Genomic DNA, 16,536 nt, shown 5'->3' on the forward strand with positions numbered 1-16,536 from the left:
AACCTACTTTTATTCTCATTTTGTCTTGTTAAAACAATGAAAATAAAAACATCATGTATTTTAAATGAGAACTTTAAAAGATTATTTTTTTACTAATTTTTAAGGTTTCCAGTTTTTCAGATCCAAAATGGGAAATATATTGGTGTTTCTCCTGACAGTTTTCTGTAGATGAATAATATTTAGAAACAGCTCAGTCTGTGTAGTTTTGGCTGTCTGTATCTTATGCAGATCAAGTGCTCCAAGGTTTAGAAATGCCCTAAACCAGCTGGACTCTTGTGCTGCAGATCCCAGCTCTATTCACATGAGGGAATTGCTGTCAGTGTAGGGGTGACTCACACGCATAACACCTTACATGAATAGATACCGGATATAGAAGGGCCTTAGGCTGGAAAGAAAGTTTCTCCAGTTCAGGTGAGCGTAAGGAATGGATAAAAATACCCAACTTTATAAGTGGATTTTACAGGGGCATTGCAGACTATTTGTTAGACCTCTTACCCTTTGCAGTTCAGAGTAATATATAATTGCCAATTGATTAAGCATTTATTAAAACAGCAAACTATCATTTATTAGCCCTTTGTAAAATGAATCACCACACAACTCAGTTATCTCACCTTGAGGCAGCAAAGCACTGGCTTATCTTAAATAGCAAAATATTTCTGTTAGTCAGGAGGATGACTGATATACTTTTTTCAGTTGAGCATATGTTTAGGTTATCCATTGAATTGAAGCTTAAATAAGCAGATAATCATCTGTGTTTCTCTATGAGACCTATGAGTGATAAATTTTCTCCCTTTACAGTTAATTTTATCATTGTACTAGCTTGTCCAGCTGGACCAGTCTCAGTGTGCAATAAGTTGCTGCAGCAGAGTGGCAGCAGCTACTCAGAACAATCTCAGAAAACAGATCTTTATGCAGGAAATACTGAAAACCTTGTAGAGTGATGGATACACTGTAAGGAAGACACTTCAGCCCAACTAAAATTGCATAATAGGAAATCCTTTTCATTTTTAATTCAAAGTTAGAGGCTTAAATTCTGACACCACGCACATCAACAGCAAATTCCTGTTTTACTCCTAAGCTGCAACTAGAATGTCCAAGGAATGCTTTTCCTCAACAAAACATAGGCTGGAGAAAGGACATTTTCCACCAATTGAGATAGGAATTTATGGGCCAGTGGCCTGATCTTGAGCCTTTACAACTCAGTGGAAGTTAGTGGACTCTTGGATTCGCTTGGCCCTTCTCTTTTTTGCAGTCTGGAAAAGCATATTTGCTATCTGGTGTTTCTGATCACAGTTGTATAATTCACAATAGGAAAAAATAAAAATGAGAAAAGACATTAGCAATATGCACTTTTAAAATTAGCATTGGTCAGATCATGATTCTTGGCACCAAACTTTAAAACACAATCAGAGAAAAGCAGCACTTTTTTACTGTTTGAGTTTGCTTATGTTACAGGTGATATATGCCCATAGGTTAACAGGAAGCTCAATGTTTTCTTTGTCCTGCACTGTCATTAGCCCTTCCTTTTAAGATGGATATTTAAATTTCCTTCCTGCTCTGGAGATCTGAATTTGAGCACAGCCATGCTGCTGGCACAGGCTAGGCTGAGTTTGCCAGGTCACTCCATGGTTGAGGAGCTGCTGCTCTGGTTTATTGTGTTAGTGCTGATTCACACACTCTGTCAGCCAGCACCAGCCCTTCAGAGATTCATTCCTTTTAAACAGAAAACAGAAGCAAGGTTCAGGGAATCTCTGAACCCAATGAATCCCATTTTCTAAAGCACACAGATACCACGCTGACTCTCTTGCTGTATCTCAGCCATTCTGTGCGCCAGGAAATCCTGTCTATATTAGATTTGGCTACTGTATAGTTTAGCCATTCCTGATATAAATCAAACTACATGATGTTGCTGTGAGGTAACATCAGATGTGGTATCTCATACGGAGGCAGGCTCTTCCATCTTTGTGTTCTTCAGAAACTCTCAGTATGGTTTATAACTTTAGCAGCTGTTGTTTAACTGCACTTCAAATTGGAGTTAGAAATAAATGATTAATGAAGATATCTGTCTTTTAATGATGTTTTTACACATTTTTAAAAGGAAGTTGTGGTCATCTAGAAGAGTATGATCATCTCTGAACATTTGGTGTTTGGTGGTTTTTAGTCATGCTTTCCTGAACGTTTTTCCCTCCATATAATCAGTACAATATTTGAGAAATGGCATTTACTCTAAGAAAATGATCCTTGACTCAGTTTCACTATCAAAAATGGAGAAATGTAAGAGCATACTTCAAAATTTCTTGTAAGTAAAGAAACTTCAAAGTAAAGCAGCTTTCAGTACTGAGGCATTTTCCCTCCATACATTATTTTGCTAATTTTATATTTCTTTAATTTTAAAATTCTTTTTTGTCCATTTTCCTGGAAGTGCTAGAGAAATATAAGGACTTAGGAGCTTTGCTGCTAAACTGGTGTGGTGAAGTTCTTCATCTGTTGCAGCAAAAAAAGTTAGCTAAATCTTGGGTACTTGAACCCAAGATTTATTTATACTTCAGTATAAATAGTGCTGAAAGTCATGTGCTTTTTTATAGTTTGGAAACAATGAGGTCCAATAAAATGGGGAAACTAATGGAATTTTTGATGTCTCCACATGTCACATTTTTATAACTTTAGGACAGGTTTCGGCGTCCTCTTTCTTGCAGTTCTTGGGTCTTCCAGAGTTATGGCCTTGTTTCCATTCACTTTCATTCTTCCTTTCTCAATTTTTGAGCCCTTCTTGATCCACGCATTATCCAGAGCATGCGCCCTGCTGCCTTCAGCTCCTGTACATGAGAGCTTTGGCAGTCCACAGGGACTCTGTGGATGCAGAGGAGGACAGAACCTTGCCTGCAGCAGCTCTCACTGCTCCACACCACCTCCCAGTTCATCTTTGCATGGGATTTACAATCTGGCAGCTTTTCAAAGCTGCCATGACTGAGAGTAAGAAACTCTGACTGCAGCTGGATTGGGCTGTGGACACAGCCACCCAGCCATGGGCAGGGCCAGCTGCAGTGGCCACTGGGGCACAGCTCAAACCAACCTGCTGTGTGAAGTCTGGCTCAGGAGCAGTTGTGGCACACATGCCTCAGAGCAGCACCTTCCAGCAAGGGGAAATGCTGGAGAGAATGGGTTAGTAACCCCCAAAGAAATCTGGGACATGAGAGCGTTACCCTGCAGCTGCTGCACTGCAAAATGCAGTACACAGGAGATCTCTGTATCACTGAACTCTAGCAAAGTGCCTGCCCTTTGTACCTCCTGTGGCTGACCTAATACCATGTTGTATTTTCCTTTCTGTTTTACAGTGAATGACAGGAAGTGTAATGGTGGGTTGCTTGAGTTCTGCATTTATTCCTTAGCAAAGGCATAGATGAAGTTTTGATATTAATGAGTGATCTCAATAGGAATGCACTTTGTGATGATCCACTGAGATGCATGAAACTACTTTCCACAGTATCCCCAATATCAGTTAATTTACAGGCTCTTCTTTTGAAAGCATTTACAGAGTGTAATCAAGCAGTACATTTTGGGCAGTTGTTTGGTGTTTAAAAAAATATCTTAGATGAAAAGATTATGTTTCCAAATGAGATGATAATGCAGGGTCAGAAAGACCTGTAGCTAGACTGACTGCCAGTATGAAAATGGAAAGCAGAACAGTGAATTTGTCACCTAAAATTTATTAGTAACCTCAGCAATAATCTAAAGGCTACTGGAAAACTTGAAGGATAGGAGTACATGCAGGGCTGGGTCTGAGTAAAGTAACTGTGACATTTAGTAATTGAAAGCAATGAATCATGAAACTGGAGGTCTGGAACCAGAGGTGCTGAAGGTTTACTAATTGTTTGTTAATTTAATTTTAGGATCAGTATTAATTGCTCATAATCTTGAATCTTTGGTTGTTCCTGGAATTCCAAATAATCTTGTCAGTCATTTTGAAGTGTTGGATTAGTCAGGCCATAGAGCACACCACAATGTAGTCAAGTCTTTTAGTGACTTGTAAGTTTGAAAAAAGGTGTCTGGAGTTTTTTTACAGTGCTGCATCATGTAATTACATTGAGTGATAGTGCAGTTCTTCCAGGGACTCTAGTTTTACTGTTTTTGCAGGAACTCTTGTTTTAATTTTTTTTCTGTAGTAGTATCATTTAAAATAAATCATATTTCCAGGAGTTTAGAAATTCAGAATAATGTAAATCAAAACCTTAAACACAGCAATACAAGTGTTACAAGAGCCCTAAAATGTGTTGCATGTGCTGTTTCATAGGTTGAAATAGCAGGTGCCAGTGAATGCTTTTAATGTTAAATATATACAGGGTAAGATTACAAACTGTTCACTCCTACACATTTTGTTGAAATAAAAACTAGTGTGATGGGGAAATTCTTTCCCATGTTCTTAGAGGGAAAACAGAGATTGATCTTGAGTCCCTTGAAAAGAAGAATTTGTAAAAGGTCAGAAAGGGCCGATTGTGTAGTGCTTAACACCTTGTGTGTGCACTTGTGCTTGTGATGAGACTACGTACATGCACAGGATCCTTCTAATGTGGCTGCTGGCATCAGAGGAAAGCTTCTAGAAAGCACTTGAGGCACTCCTAGGGAGGAGTTTGCAGTTCTGCTGCCCACTGTCCCCATGGAGCCTTCCCAGGCACTCCAAGCTGCATGGAGAGTGTCTGCTTTCACAGCTCACCTTGCACATCCCGCCTGTTCCTGAACAGACTGTTACTTTTAATCACCTTTGTATTAATAATCAACTGTTGTTTTGAATTTGACAGTAACAGGAGAATGAGTTAGCAGTACAGAGCTGTATGAACAAGTAACTATCCTGGGCCAAATTATGCTGTCTTTCATGGCAATATTCCTCCAGAATGCCTCTGTCAGAGAGAGGGGAGTGACTGCAAATTTAGCCTGTAGTTCCATCCTGACTTATGGACTTTTGCAGGCATTGGAAGTGACAATGGTTATAGCTCACAGTTAGTAAAGGAAATCTTGTCCTACAAAATTTTCCTAGTGCTCTTCTGAAGTATTTTAAAATTGTTTTTATTGAGGTTATTTTTACTGTTTGTTTAAGCAAACTATAGTCATATTCTTGGACCCATGAGGTCAGACAGTAAATTCCTGTTGGCTTCAAATGGGTGAGGATGTCTCTGCTCAGATTTTCTGAAACCTGATTCTGACTGAACTCCTTCCTGCCTTGGACAACTCCCCTTTTGTGAACATGTGCTAAGAGGACCTGCACGTCAAGCCGAGTATCAGATAGCGAAGTCACTGTTGCTGCTTAACATAGCCCTCCAGCGCTTGCCCCGGGCCACAGGACTGCCTTCTAGGAGTGGGATTTCACACCTTCCCAGAGGAATTGCCTTACCCGGCCAGAGGGCTGGGAGCCATCTGCACCAGAGAAAGTGCCGTCAAGAGTTTCAGTGGGAAACAGAGTTTGGAAACTCCTGTCTGAGAACAGGCAGGAGGGAGGGAGTACCTTTTCCTCCCAGAGGATGGTAAGTGGCTTTCAGAAAGCCTTTCTTCTTCACTCTCTGCAGCCTGCCAAAACAAACCAGCATGCTTGGCTCCGCTGAATGATGTGTAGCACTGCACTGTTAGAGACCACTTTGCTTACAGATCCAGGAGACTCCTCCTGCTGCCTTTTTTTTATTTCATTGTATTTTGTGTTAGCTTAAGATCACTTTCCTATAGCCTCACTTCAGCTATTGGGCTTTTATTTTATCTATGTTATGCAGTTCTGAAAAAGAAAAGGATCTTTTTATACAACAGCCATGATGTGTAATGTAGTTTTCCCCCATTCTTCAAGAGTCAGCCCATTTTCTCATCCAGCAGGAAAGGGAGATGCTCACAAGGGCCAGAGGCAAACAGCATCTTCCTGAGGCCCATAACCTATGGAATTTCAGCACAAGAATTGAGAACCTACACTACTAGGAAAAAATTATGAGAACCCAACAGAATCCTGGGGCTCTCTTATTGCCCAGAGGTTCTGATTTCACATCAAATAAGCCAACATCATTAAAACAAGGCAAGCAAAGAATTTAACAGGCATGATGTCATGAGGAGAAACAGCTGAAGGCTATATGCTCTTGTCTAAAGCCCTCATGTAAACTATAGTGGAAGATATTTTTTTAGGTCATTAAAAGTTCATACACTATAAAAGAACACCCTGCTCACAGATGTGTCCAGAGCATGATCGTGCGGTCACGTCAAGTAGTAGAAAGGGTTTCTTTAAAATGAATGAAAATTGTCAACATTTTCAAACTTAGTGACTACTAATAAACCTGTGTACAATATTTCAGGTACTTCTTCTCTCATGTGGTATTTTTAGCAGCACATATTTTCACAGGCACTCGTGAAAAAATAGAATCACCTTCAATGACAGGATCCCTGAAATACCTCTTAGCACTGAGAATTAGCATGGCTTTGTCCTCCTACCACACTTCACCCCAGTGGCCTGACTTCGGAGGAGCAGAGTTGCTCCTGGCACTTGTTCTCCTCTTGTCTCCTGCCTGCCCAGTGCTCAGGGCTAAGGTTACCTGGGCTTGGCTTGAGACAAGGGGATGTGTGTGGGACTTATGTAGCACAAAATGTCTTTTTACTGAAAGAGCATTATCCATCCATGTATTTATGTACCTATTTATGTAACACATGAATAAGTAAAATTTTTCACAGCTAAGAGAGTTCCAGGCCTGGTGCTGAGGATGTTTCACTCTATACTTTTAGTTCTGCTCATGCATTTTTCTTTTCACAGCCATCATGTTTTTCATTTGGAAAGGCTATGCTACATGGGATCATTTGGTTTGTATGTAACTTACAGGTACCACAATGTCTTTTTTCAGTACCATTCATGTGCTCAGGAACTTGCACAGCCCTGCTTGGGGCCTGTCCTGATGCAGTTTGCCCAGCGCCCCTTATAGCAATAGTCCAGCTCCTGAAGGGCCCAAGAGTCTGACCTCATAGTGTGGATATTCATCCACAAAAAGATACAAGATGTTTTCTACACCTGGTGAACACAGCTAACCTGTGTGTAAAGTTGTGTCCATCATTAGCTGCTTAATTGTATCATTGTATAATATTTTATTCTTTTTTTATTTGTAACCGTGACTCTGCCAAACCAAACTATCCTGCTTGGTTACGAAAAAAGAGCCATGTTCATTTACATTTCTCTTTCTTGCTGCAAACACCCATGTTTGGAACCCTTTAGTGGAAGAGCTGATGCAATGTGTCACAACAGAGTGAGGGCCAGCAGTGTCCAGCAGTCAGGGGTGGGGGTGCCCAGGGCTGGTCAATAGAAAACAGAAATAGTCCTCTGTGACACCAGGGGCTTCCTGGCAGTGTGAGTCACTGTCTGTTCCTCAAAGCCTGTTCTGAGTTTTCCCTGGGATTATGTGCTTTTCCCAGTAAATTCTGATGTGGCAAAGAGCTATGGCATGTACTGACCTTGGCTTCTAATCCTGGCCTCTAAGAGCGATTGAACTGGACACGTTCTGCCCATCAAACCTCTGCTCCAAGACAGCTCTGTGGTCTAGCTCAGGGCAATCTAATTTAAGCAATACTTGTATTTGGAAACCATTGGGACTGCTAATTATCTTTCTGGAATAATATGAAATTTCAAACTGATGAGATATGAGATCAGGCCCACTGCTAATGTAGGCACACACAAAAATGTACCATTTTCACTTTGCAGAGAAGGGAACTACTTTGTCTAGCTTGTTTTTTTGACCTTCATAAAGCATTAAAACACCTACCAGAAGGGATTTTTTTTTTTACTTTGAAAGATTTTAATTTTGCTTTGTTTTGAGGATATGCAAAGTTGTTTTATCTTAGTTGAAGATGGGTTTATTACTTCTTGTTCCATGGCACTACCAACATAGAACCCAAGACTACAGAAAAGACCTTAATAGCATTGACTTCCAATGTTTTGGGAATAAAAAATAGCAGAAAACGGAGAGAAAATAGTAAAAGTAAGGTAAGGCAACCTTAGACTGGTTTCTTCTAAAGATAACAAAGTTGGTGATTAAAACTGTAAGGAAAAGCTCAGTTTTGTACATTGGAAGGAGTTCCTTATTTTTTGTTGTTGATGTTCAAGTTTGGTACAAGCATTTGCTTTGAAGAAGATTTTTGGAGGAAAATTAGAGACTGATGACTAATCTGAGGGTGAGTGTGTTTACTGAGAACTTGTCAGACATCCTGGTTTACTCTTACACTCAGTCACATTCAGGTGAGAGAAGTTATCCAACCACCCTATATTCCTGTATGCCTCCTACACATCCAGCCATTACACAGCTTTTACTGCCTGCATAGCAGCAAGGAACTGAGGCTACCTCCAACACCTTCTTGGTGAATGTCCAAACTTCTGGGCCTTTGCCTGGTGTTTTTCTTCACTCTCTTGCTGTATCTGATTTAAAATAAAAATTTTATAAAAGGTGTCTTATACCTTGAATAATCTAATGAGTAAAAATTCCATTAAAAAAAAATTATGTGCAATCAGCAAATTTTGTAATCCAAAGAATACTATGGGATGTAGTACCTGATACACATCCTGGAATCTCCAGGATGTCCCTTCTTGCAATCCTAAATTTTGTTTCTAGCTCTTTCTTTCCTCTGCAGTAACAACAGGCTTTGGGCCAAGACTCTTTGGTCAGAACCAAGTTTCCCTCTCCTGTGCTCTGTCTTGCTGGCTGTTACCTCCAGTGCTGATGCATTTTGTGCCTGTGTACATCCACATGTGCAGCCAAGCTCTGACATGCTGCAGTATGTGCACCATTCCTCTAGCACACTGAGATCTTTCCCAGGAGAGCTGTATAGCTGCAAAATGTTTTGAATGCTCTACTTTTTTCCATAAATCAGGTTGTAACATCATTATTTTTTTGTGTCTCTCACACTGAACAAACTCCTTGTTATGATGTAGCAGGGATATTAACAGCTTGGTGCATGGCCAGAGGAGCAAGCTAAAGCCAGAAAGGAGGGAGGAGGTGAGAAAAATTAGTGCTAGAACTAAGTGTGAGTGCCATCAGTTCAGTCACTGGGAGGATTAGGCCTAAGACTCCAGTGTTAAACACATTGGCTTTAAACACCTTAGTAGCCCTACTGAAGTCATCAAGCGTTTTTACTGTGATTAACAGCTGGGTTGAGGTCTGGCCTGTGAGCTTCAGTGCCTGTTATTTGTCTAGGAAACACTGAAAATTTACTTAACACTCTGGGACTTCATATCATCAACATGGTTATTGTCATTTCTGTAGTTCATGGATTTGCAGTGGGGATTTCCTTTCAGGTCTGTCCTGCAGCTTCCAGTGGCCATAAAACTTTGTTCCTAATATTTTAATTTTGTTGCACTTAAACACTAAACAACTGGGCAAAACTATAAAAAAACCCTTTAGTATTTAGGCTTATTTTAATATTAAAGCTTTTTTTTTCCCCAGGCCTTTCAACATTGCATATGTCTACTTGGTGTATTTTAGCAAATGACTTTGCCCATCCCAGTTCTACGTGTTTCCCCTGCACACACCATTACTCAGTGCAGTTCCAGGGGAGGATTGTGCCCAGTGGACAGTATACTTAAGATGCTGACAGGAAGGACTTAGCCATCAAACAAAAATAGCATTTAAAAAAATCCCAAGCAGACTTGAAAATCTGCATCTGGGAAAGTGGGAAAATTCAAATGCTTCACAGTAAGTGATTCACAAACCATAGCAAAATACGATGGCCAGTATGAAAAAAGGATTTTGGAGCTGCCTACTCTTGGGTATATTTTAGGTGCTGTTTTGCAGGGGGTGGCAGAGTGTCTGTGTAACTGATACTTTCTACAACTCCATTTCTATCTTTGGGAAGTTGCAACTGGCATTTTAGAACTCAGCATGTCAAAGTGCTGCTTGTGTCCCCTTGAGTGCCTCCTTGAGTGCAGGAGATCAGTCCCACAAGGCACCGTGTTGGCACGGCCCTGCGGCTGTGACGCTGTCACGGGCTCTCACGGGTTCTGCTTTGGTGACACTTGGTGGCTGGAGCACACGCGTGCTGTGGGGCTGGCACTGGCACATGCTCTGCCTGTGACGTGATGGGCTATAAAAGAGAAGGTATTTCCTGGTGCCTACGAGAGGATATCCGTGCTCAAGTGCTGTTGTCGTCAAGCCTGGTGCAGAAGCCACTGTGCTGGTGAATATTTGTGTAATGAATTGTGTGCAGACTGTGTCCCTGTCCTTCCCCACGGAGGAGGACCCAGCCAAGCTGAAGACACTGCTGTGTAAGTACTGACCCACCACTGGTGAGCAGAGTGGCACGAAATCTGGGTCAGGCAGAGCCTCTCCAAAGATCTGTGGAGTGGAGCCAAGGGGTGGGAGGGGAGCATCTCCAGTTCAGAGAGTTTTGGACCAAGCCTGGGCACCCAAAGAGAGAAAGTCTCTTGGCCATGGCAGATGCTGTGCCTCATGCCCACCTGCACCACAGTAAACATTGGATCGTGCCCGAAATGAAAGATAAGTATTCAATTAAAAGAGCAGGCACAGCAGAATTCCTGAAAAAAATGGCTCAGCCACTCAGGAGGACACATTGCAGATAAGTTACTGGTGTAATTCAAAATTCATAAGATCATTCAAGGACAAAATCCATATTATGGTTTAAATTTGTTTTTCTCACAGTACTATCTAGTGTATAAGGTAAGCGTAGTTTTGTGATAAAAGTATTTTATCCTCTTTTGCCCCCATTTTTTTTTTTACAAAACATATTGACATTTCTGTATTCTAATAATTTTTCTGTTTGAGCACATAATTTTTTATTACTTTTTCTGGTAGGCTTTCTTAAATTTATTCATTTTGCTTTGTTTTCTGCTATGAATCTGAACATTTGCTTGATCTATTATCAATAAATGCTAAATAGGCTTCAAGCTAAACACAAAAACTACTGAGATCCAAGGAAGTTGGATCTATAACGGATTCTGAAGGGGATTCTAGAACCGGGCTCCAGTTCTAGAGTCTTTGTGTATGCCCATGCTTGGCATTCTAAGACTTGTGAATGAAAGGCATATGCATTATTAAATGTATTCAAATACCATAATAATAAAGATACAATTCTTTCATGAACCTCAAATTCTGCCAAAGTATTGCTGTAGATGTTCATTTTCATGTCAAAAGCAGAGATGTACCTGGACAGCCCCTGTGAAGGTACCATGTGCATTTACTAGCACACAAATGCTTAACTCTTTGGAAAAAAATGTGGGGACATTCAAGACATCACTTCACATTTGCAAAGTAAGTGTTCAGAGAAGTTTTCTGAGCTGCAGGTATACAGTGATGTCCAAAACCAATGAGCCCTTTCAGAAGAATTTACTATTAGTGATTTCTGTTCCAGTCTAAAGCCTCTGAAGACACATTTTCAATTGTAAACTCCCCACTGAACTCAAATGAAGTCAAATTCTCAGCTTCAGAGGGGCTGTGACATGTACTTACAGCTAAACATATGCTAACTCCCCTTTTGGATCAGGATCACGTTCTCCAGTATTCCACATGCATGAAAACCTGGAGTTTCTTAACTCTTGTGCCTTCCAGTTAATGAAATATCACAGAGTAGGATAGGTTAATCCATGTAATTTGCAGGGAGTTCATTAAATCATTTTAACAAAATTTAACAGTTATATTTAGCTTGATACTCAGAAATGTTAACACCCCGCTTTTAATGTGACAGATTGGATTTGGAAAGCAATATAAAACATGGGTTTAAGTGTGTAGAATTTTTTATTTCCACAACTTAAGGATGTTGTTAAGATCCATGTGCCTTTTTAAGATCTATTGTACCATTTAAAATCCAACCAGTGCTAGATTGCCATTTATCTTTATTAGATTTTAGTGCTCTGGAGAAGTTAAAACTGGGATCTTCTATTACCCTTTCTTTTCTTAAAGAAGTAGTTAGAAGTAAAGACTAGCTCTGTTTCTGTTGTTGGCATAGAGATTTTTATTCATAAAATTAGAGTGTTTCAAATAAGATTAAGCTAACTTTGCAAAGAAAAAGAATATTTAATCTATGACCAAGACAGTTATTTGTATGTTTTTTCCCTCTTTTTTTTTTCTTCCTCCATCCACCTCCCCCAATAGGTGACGTGCATGCAGTGGTTGCAAGGGGACCATACGATGCTGGACATGATTGAAAAAAAGCGTTGCCTCTGCAAAGAGATCAAAGCTCGACAGAAATCAGAGAAAGGACTCTGCAAACAGGACAGCATGCCTATCTTGCCGAGTTGGAAAAAGAATGCTGGGACCAAGAAATACAGCCCTCCTCCTTATTCCAAACAACAAACTGTTTTCTGGGACACTGCAATTTGACAGGCCTGTGGAGGATGCCCTCTCCACTGTGTGGCACCAAGCACAGGTAGCCTGCTTTCTTTAAAAGGCAAAGGCTCTAACCTAACACTTATCTGCAGGTGGTGAACTTCCTAGGAAAAAACACACCAGTACAGTGCTCACCTGTCAATCAAGAGAGAGATTTAAGTTTCCGACTGGATTAAGGCATACATATTTATCCAGGATTTTTTTGGATCCAGAAGATATCAAAATGTAAATATTTCACCAATATATTGAAAACACCCAAACTAATACACTGTTCAAATATATAAATATATATATATAAATTCAAAAATTTATGGAGAATTTTACTATATAATGTTACTGTTATACTGTTTTATTACCTATTTTCTATGTTCTATTCTACTCTTCACCCCCGCCGCCACCATTTTATTTCTCTGACCTGCCTAGATGTGGCCTCTGTACAAAAGCATGTGGTTGTACGTGTTGTTGGAGAGGACAATGTACAAAACAACTCGGTGCTAGGGCTGTAGAGGATAACTAGAGTCGTACTTGTTAGATGTCCTTAGCTAGGGGAGTGGGATGGACAAAGGAGAGAGTTCTGGTGGGAAATAGAAAACCTGCAAGCACTGAAAGTACATATGCTCAGTGCGGGTGCCCAAGTTGCATTTAAAATATTAATTGTTCTGCATCTGTTTTCCCATAATGGTAACCAGATTAATTGTCCTTGGTTTATATGAACCAGTTACTAAATGATTTGGCCAAGGAACTAAATTTTCTTCAGCACAGCCTGAGACAGATCTCTTCCCTGAAGACGTTCCATTGATTAGCAGAGACCATGGTTCACTGTGACTAAGCATTGTGCAGCCCTTGGCGGAGAGAGCCGGTGGCTCAGCGGGGTGAGGCAGTGCCACTGCAGCCGCCATCCCCGTCCACATTTACCGACGGTCCAGAAAATAAAGGCGACAAAATATGTTTACATGTTTATTATTTTTAAATCCAGCAGCACATCCTTACTTACGCTGTGTCAGATTTCCTCGTGTTGTTTCTGTGGGCTGGATTTCAGACCCCTTGAAAGGCTGTTGGGAAATCCCTCTTGATTTCATGCTGTTTTGAAGCAGAAGCCCACGTAACGTGTTCTCCCGGCTATGCCATTTCTTCTTCCTAGCTGCTTCTGGAATTGGCTTGCAATCCTGTATTATATTACATCCATTTTAACAGAATATTATGTCATGACCAAAGAATTATGACCTCCTGGTTTTAACGGGAGAAAGGGATGGCTTATACTGATTATGAGGGTGAAATCTGTGCGGTGAAATATCTTCCAAAAGGATCTGTTGAGGACGAGGGAAAATTGTACTGCGGTGGAGTAGGGGGAAAAAAAAGATCTATGGCATATATTTTGTATATTAAAATTTCTATCTATGTGTCTGAAGTTTGGTAGTACAAAATTCCCTCTTTAAAACAATCATTTTAATGTTATATTCACCAAGAAGAAAAGGTGTGTTGTTTGAAACTTCTTGTTATATTGGCTTTTCTTTAAAATTATATTGACAGCATTGCCACAGCTGTAATTGCTGATCAAAAAAGACCAAAAATAACAAATTTTAGAAGGTTTTTGTAATCTATATTGCTAAAGTTTGAGTTTCAGTAATGTTTTATCAGTAGTAGTTTCTTTTCAGCCTCTGAAATAAAGTTTTTAAATATTTTATAACTAATTAACTAATGTATATTTTGATGTCCAAACTGAGATTTCTGTAAAAGATGAAGTGTGTGTTTATATGTGTGTATGTATATTAGCATTACTGTATATGTATATATGCATATGTGTACACACATATACATGTATATATGCATGTATCTATATATACCCATAGATGTGCGCATACGTATGTCCGCATACGTTAAATATTGGTGTGTTAGGAATATACAAAAGCTGGAATAGGTGCAGAGTTGAAATGCAGATTTGAAGACCCCCTCACAGCCAAAATGACAGAAGACATGAAAAAACCCAGAGGCTGTGAGAGAATCTTTGAACACATTGCATCTAAAAGACATCAACTGTTTATTCTGCTTATTCTCTCTTTTTTAAAGAAAGAAAAATTGCAGAAGAAAAACTCCAGAGATCTCGCAAAGTTCCAGAATCTGCTGGAAAGAAGAAGACTTGTTGGTCATGAGAAATCTGTTGAGATAACAGGTTCATTATTCAGCAAGTGTTCATGGTTTGTCTTCCTTGTAATGTGGCAAGAGAAGAATTTCCCATATCCATGCGTGAAACACTTAGCTCAGCCCTTTCCCCCAACTGCACAAAGTCACTGGTGACAGAACGCAAGCAGGCGTTCAGTCAGCTCTGCCAGTCCTTGTCCTCACTGGTTTCCTCCTGGAGCTCCAGGAACATCGCTGGCAGCGCAGACCCTGGGCACACCTGCTGGGGGAAGGCAGTGTCAGTGTGAACGGTTCTGTCCTTGCTGATGTTTGTTCATATCGTGTCCTTTCCATATCGAGATGTAACAGGAATAATGATCAGGGAATTGAAGCGTTCTTGTCCTAGAGCAGACTTGCTTGTACACTTAGCCCACTGCAAACTCCTTGTTTTGCTTTTATTGCTCAACAATGTTTATGTTGTCCTTCCTAAATAACTGCCCACGTGCTTCCAGACCTCCATTGTATTCCCATGGAAACAATGGCTTTTTGTTTTAAAGTGCGACAACATGAAAAACTAAAATATAACTTAGCACTTACCTTCAAAGCACTTTAGAAATGTGAAGTAAACCTCATCCTTGTGAGAGCTGTTTTACTGAGGAGGGACGTGAGGCTTAAGCAGAGTAGTTTCCAAATGTCAGGGACAGAGCCAGAGCAGGACACAGCCACTGCCCTGTCCCCTGACTGCTGGCCCACCCCATGGCTCGAGTAAAACGCACATCGTCCTGCCGAGAGCTGCCATCACAATGCTATCACACATTTCCTACATCACCTCTTGTCTCAGCAGCTTCTGTGTCACAGGGTGAATGACAGTGCTTAGTTACACACGGTCATTAAAGCTGTAGTCTGTATAAATATGCAATCTGTATATACATACAGATCACATATATACACACACTTATGGAGACTGTATATATGAAATTGTTTGGTATGCACTTATTTTGCTTTAAACTCCTGAAGTTAAACATTATAGTGTAGCAATTTGTGTAAGGTGCACTGTGATTTCAAGAAAGCACAGTAAAGTCACAGGTCTTGTTATTCTTGCACTAAAAATGTGTTTACGTATATTAGCCAATGTATGTCTACTTTATCGCTCCTTTTGACAAATTAAAGCAACTGGTATAAAATAGTATGGGGTTTTTTGGTTTGGGTTGTTTATTTTTAAGTGGACAATGGCACTATGTTTTTAAATGACAGGGTTTTTAAATAAAATGAAATCATTCTGTGTTCATTCCAATGTAATACATTTACCAATATCTTGAAACTGAATGTCATGTTGCTTTTTTTTATATTTCATTAGAAATTGTCAGGTATGTGCCTGAGATTGTGTAGGACTAAGGAGTAGCTAGAGGCTAACTGTAATCATATATTATTAGCCGTTTCTATATACACAGTATAAATACATATTAATTTTCTTTTCATTTTTGTACTTGATTTTTTTAGGTAAGATGTAATTAAATGTACTTTGATACTTCTGAAGTAATAAGATGTTGTTTGAAGATCAATTCTGCTTTCTTTAGTGCATTGACAATATTTTACAATAATTTAGTGCTTATTTATTTGTGCTCCGGTGTAATTATAATAAAAAGCAATAGTTTAAAATATTTGGCTGTTCATTTTTATTTGATGGTTTAAGTTTAGAGACAGGTTATTCACTAGGGATTAGCCAGAGATTCCTGGGAGGAAAAGTCAAGTCATAGATGTATATTTATAGCATTCCCTAGGCACATTTTTAATCGTACTACTTGTTGGAGGAAACAATAGGTTAGTATTTGCAAGTCATGCCTCGTTGCATCTAATGCCAAGAGTGCCATCCTCAACTAAATCCTTAGGATAAGATTTCTCTGAAGAGCAGAAAAATTTTTGTCTAAGCAAGTTTCACAGTTTGGAATGGCAGATGCTCACTTCAAAGACATCCCCTTCAAAGATCTCCATTTGCAGAATATCCTCAAATGGAAGAGGGACCTACCGCACTTTCCAAAAAGCTCTAAAAAATCTGCTCAAAAGTAAGCATAATCTTCCT

The 16,536-nt window shown here is 39.8% G+C and overlaps 1 protein-coding gene across 4 annotated transcripts in view; it reads left to right on the forward strand.

Moving 5' to 3' along the window:
- The window catches only part of NYAP2 (neuronal tyrosine-phosphorylated phosphoinositide-3-kinase adaptor 2), a 134,015-nt gene extending 117,898 nt beyond the window's left edge, over positions 1-16,117 (forward strand). For 3 of the 4 annotated variants that reach the window (XM_031060023.1, XM_031060020.1, XM_031060021.1), the window contains one exon: positions 12,105-16,117. In XM_031060023.1, coding sequence (XP_030915883.1) covers positions 12,105-12,332 — 228 coding nt within the window. In that variant the 3' untranslated portion in view covers positions 12,333-16,117. The remainder of the gene's footprint in view (positions 1-12,104) is intronic. The other variant, XM_031060022.1, reaches the window with a different exon arrangement.
- Positions 16,118-16,536: the final 419 nt, after the last annotated feature.

Source organism: Geospiza fortis, unplaced genomic scaffold (assembly GCF_000277835.1).
Source record: "Geospiza fortis unplaced genomic scaffold, GeoFor_1.0 scaffold318, whole genome shotgun sequence".
Lineage (NCBI taxonomy): Eukaryota > Metazoa > Chordata > Aves > Passeriformes > Thraupidae > Geospiza > Geospiza fortis.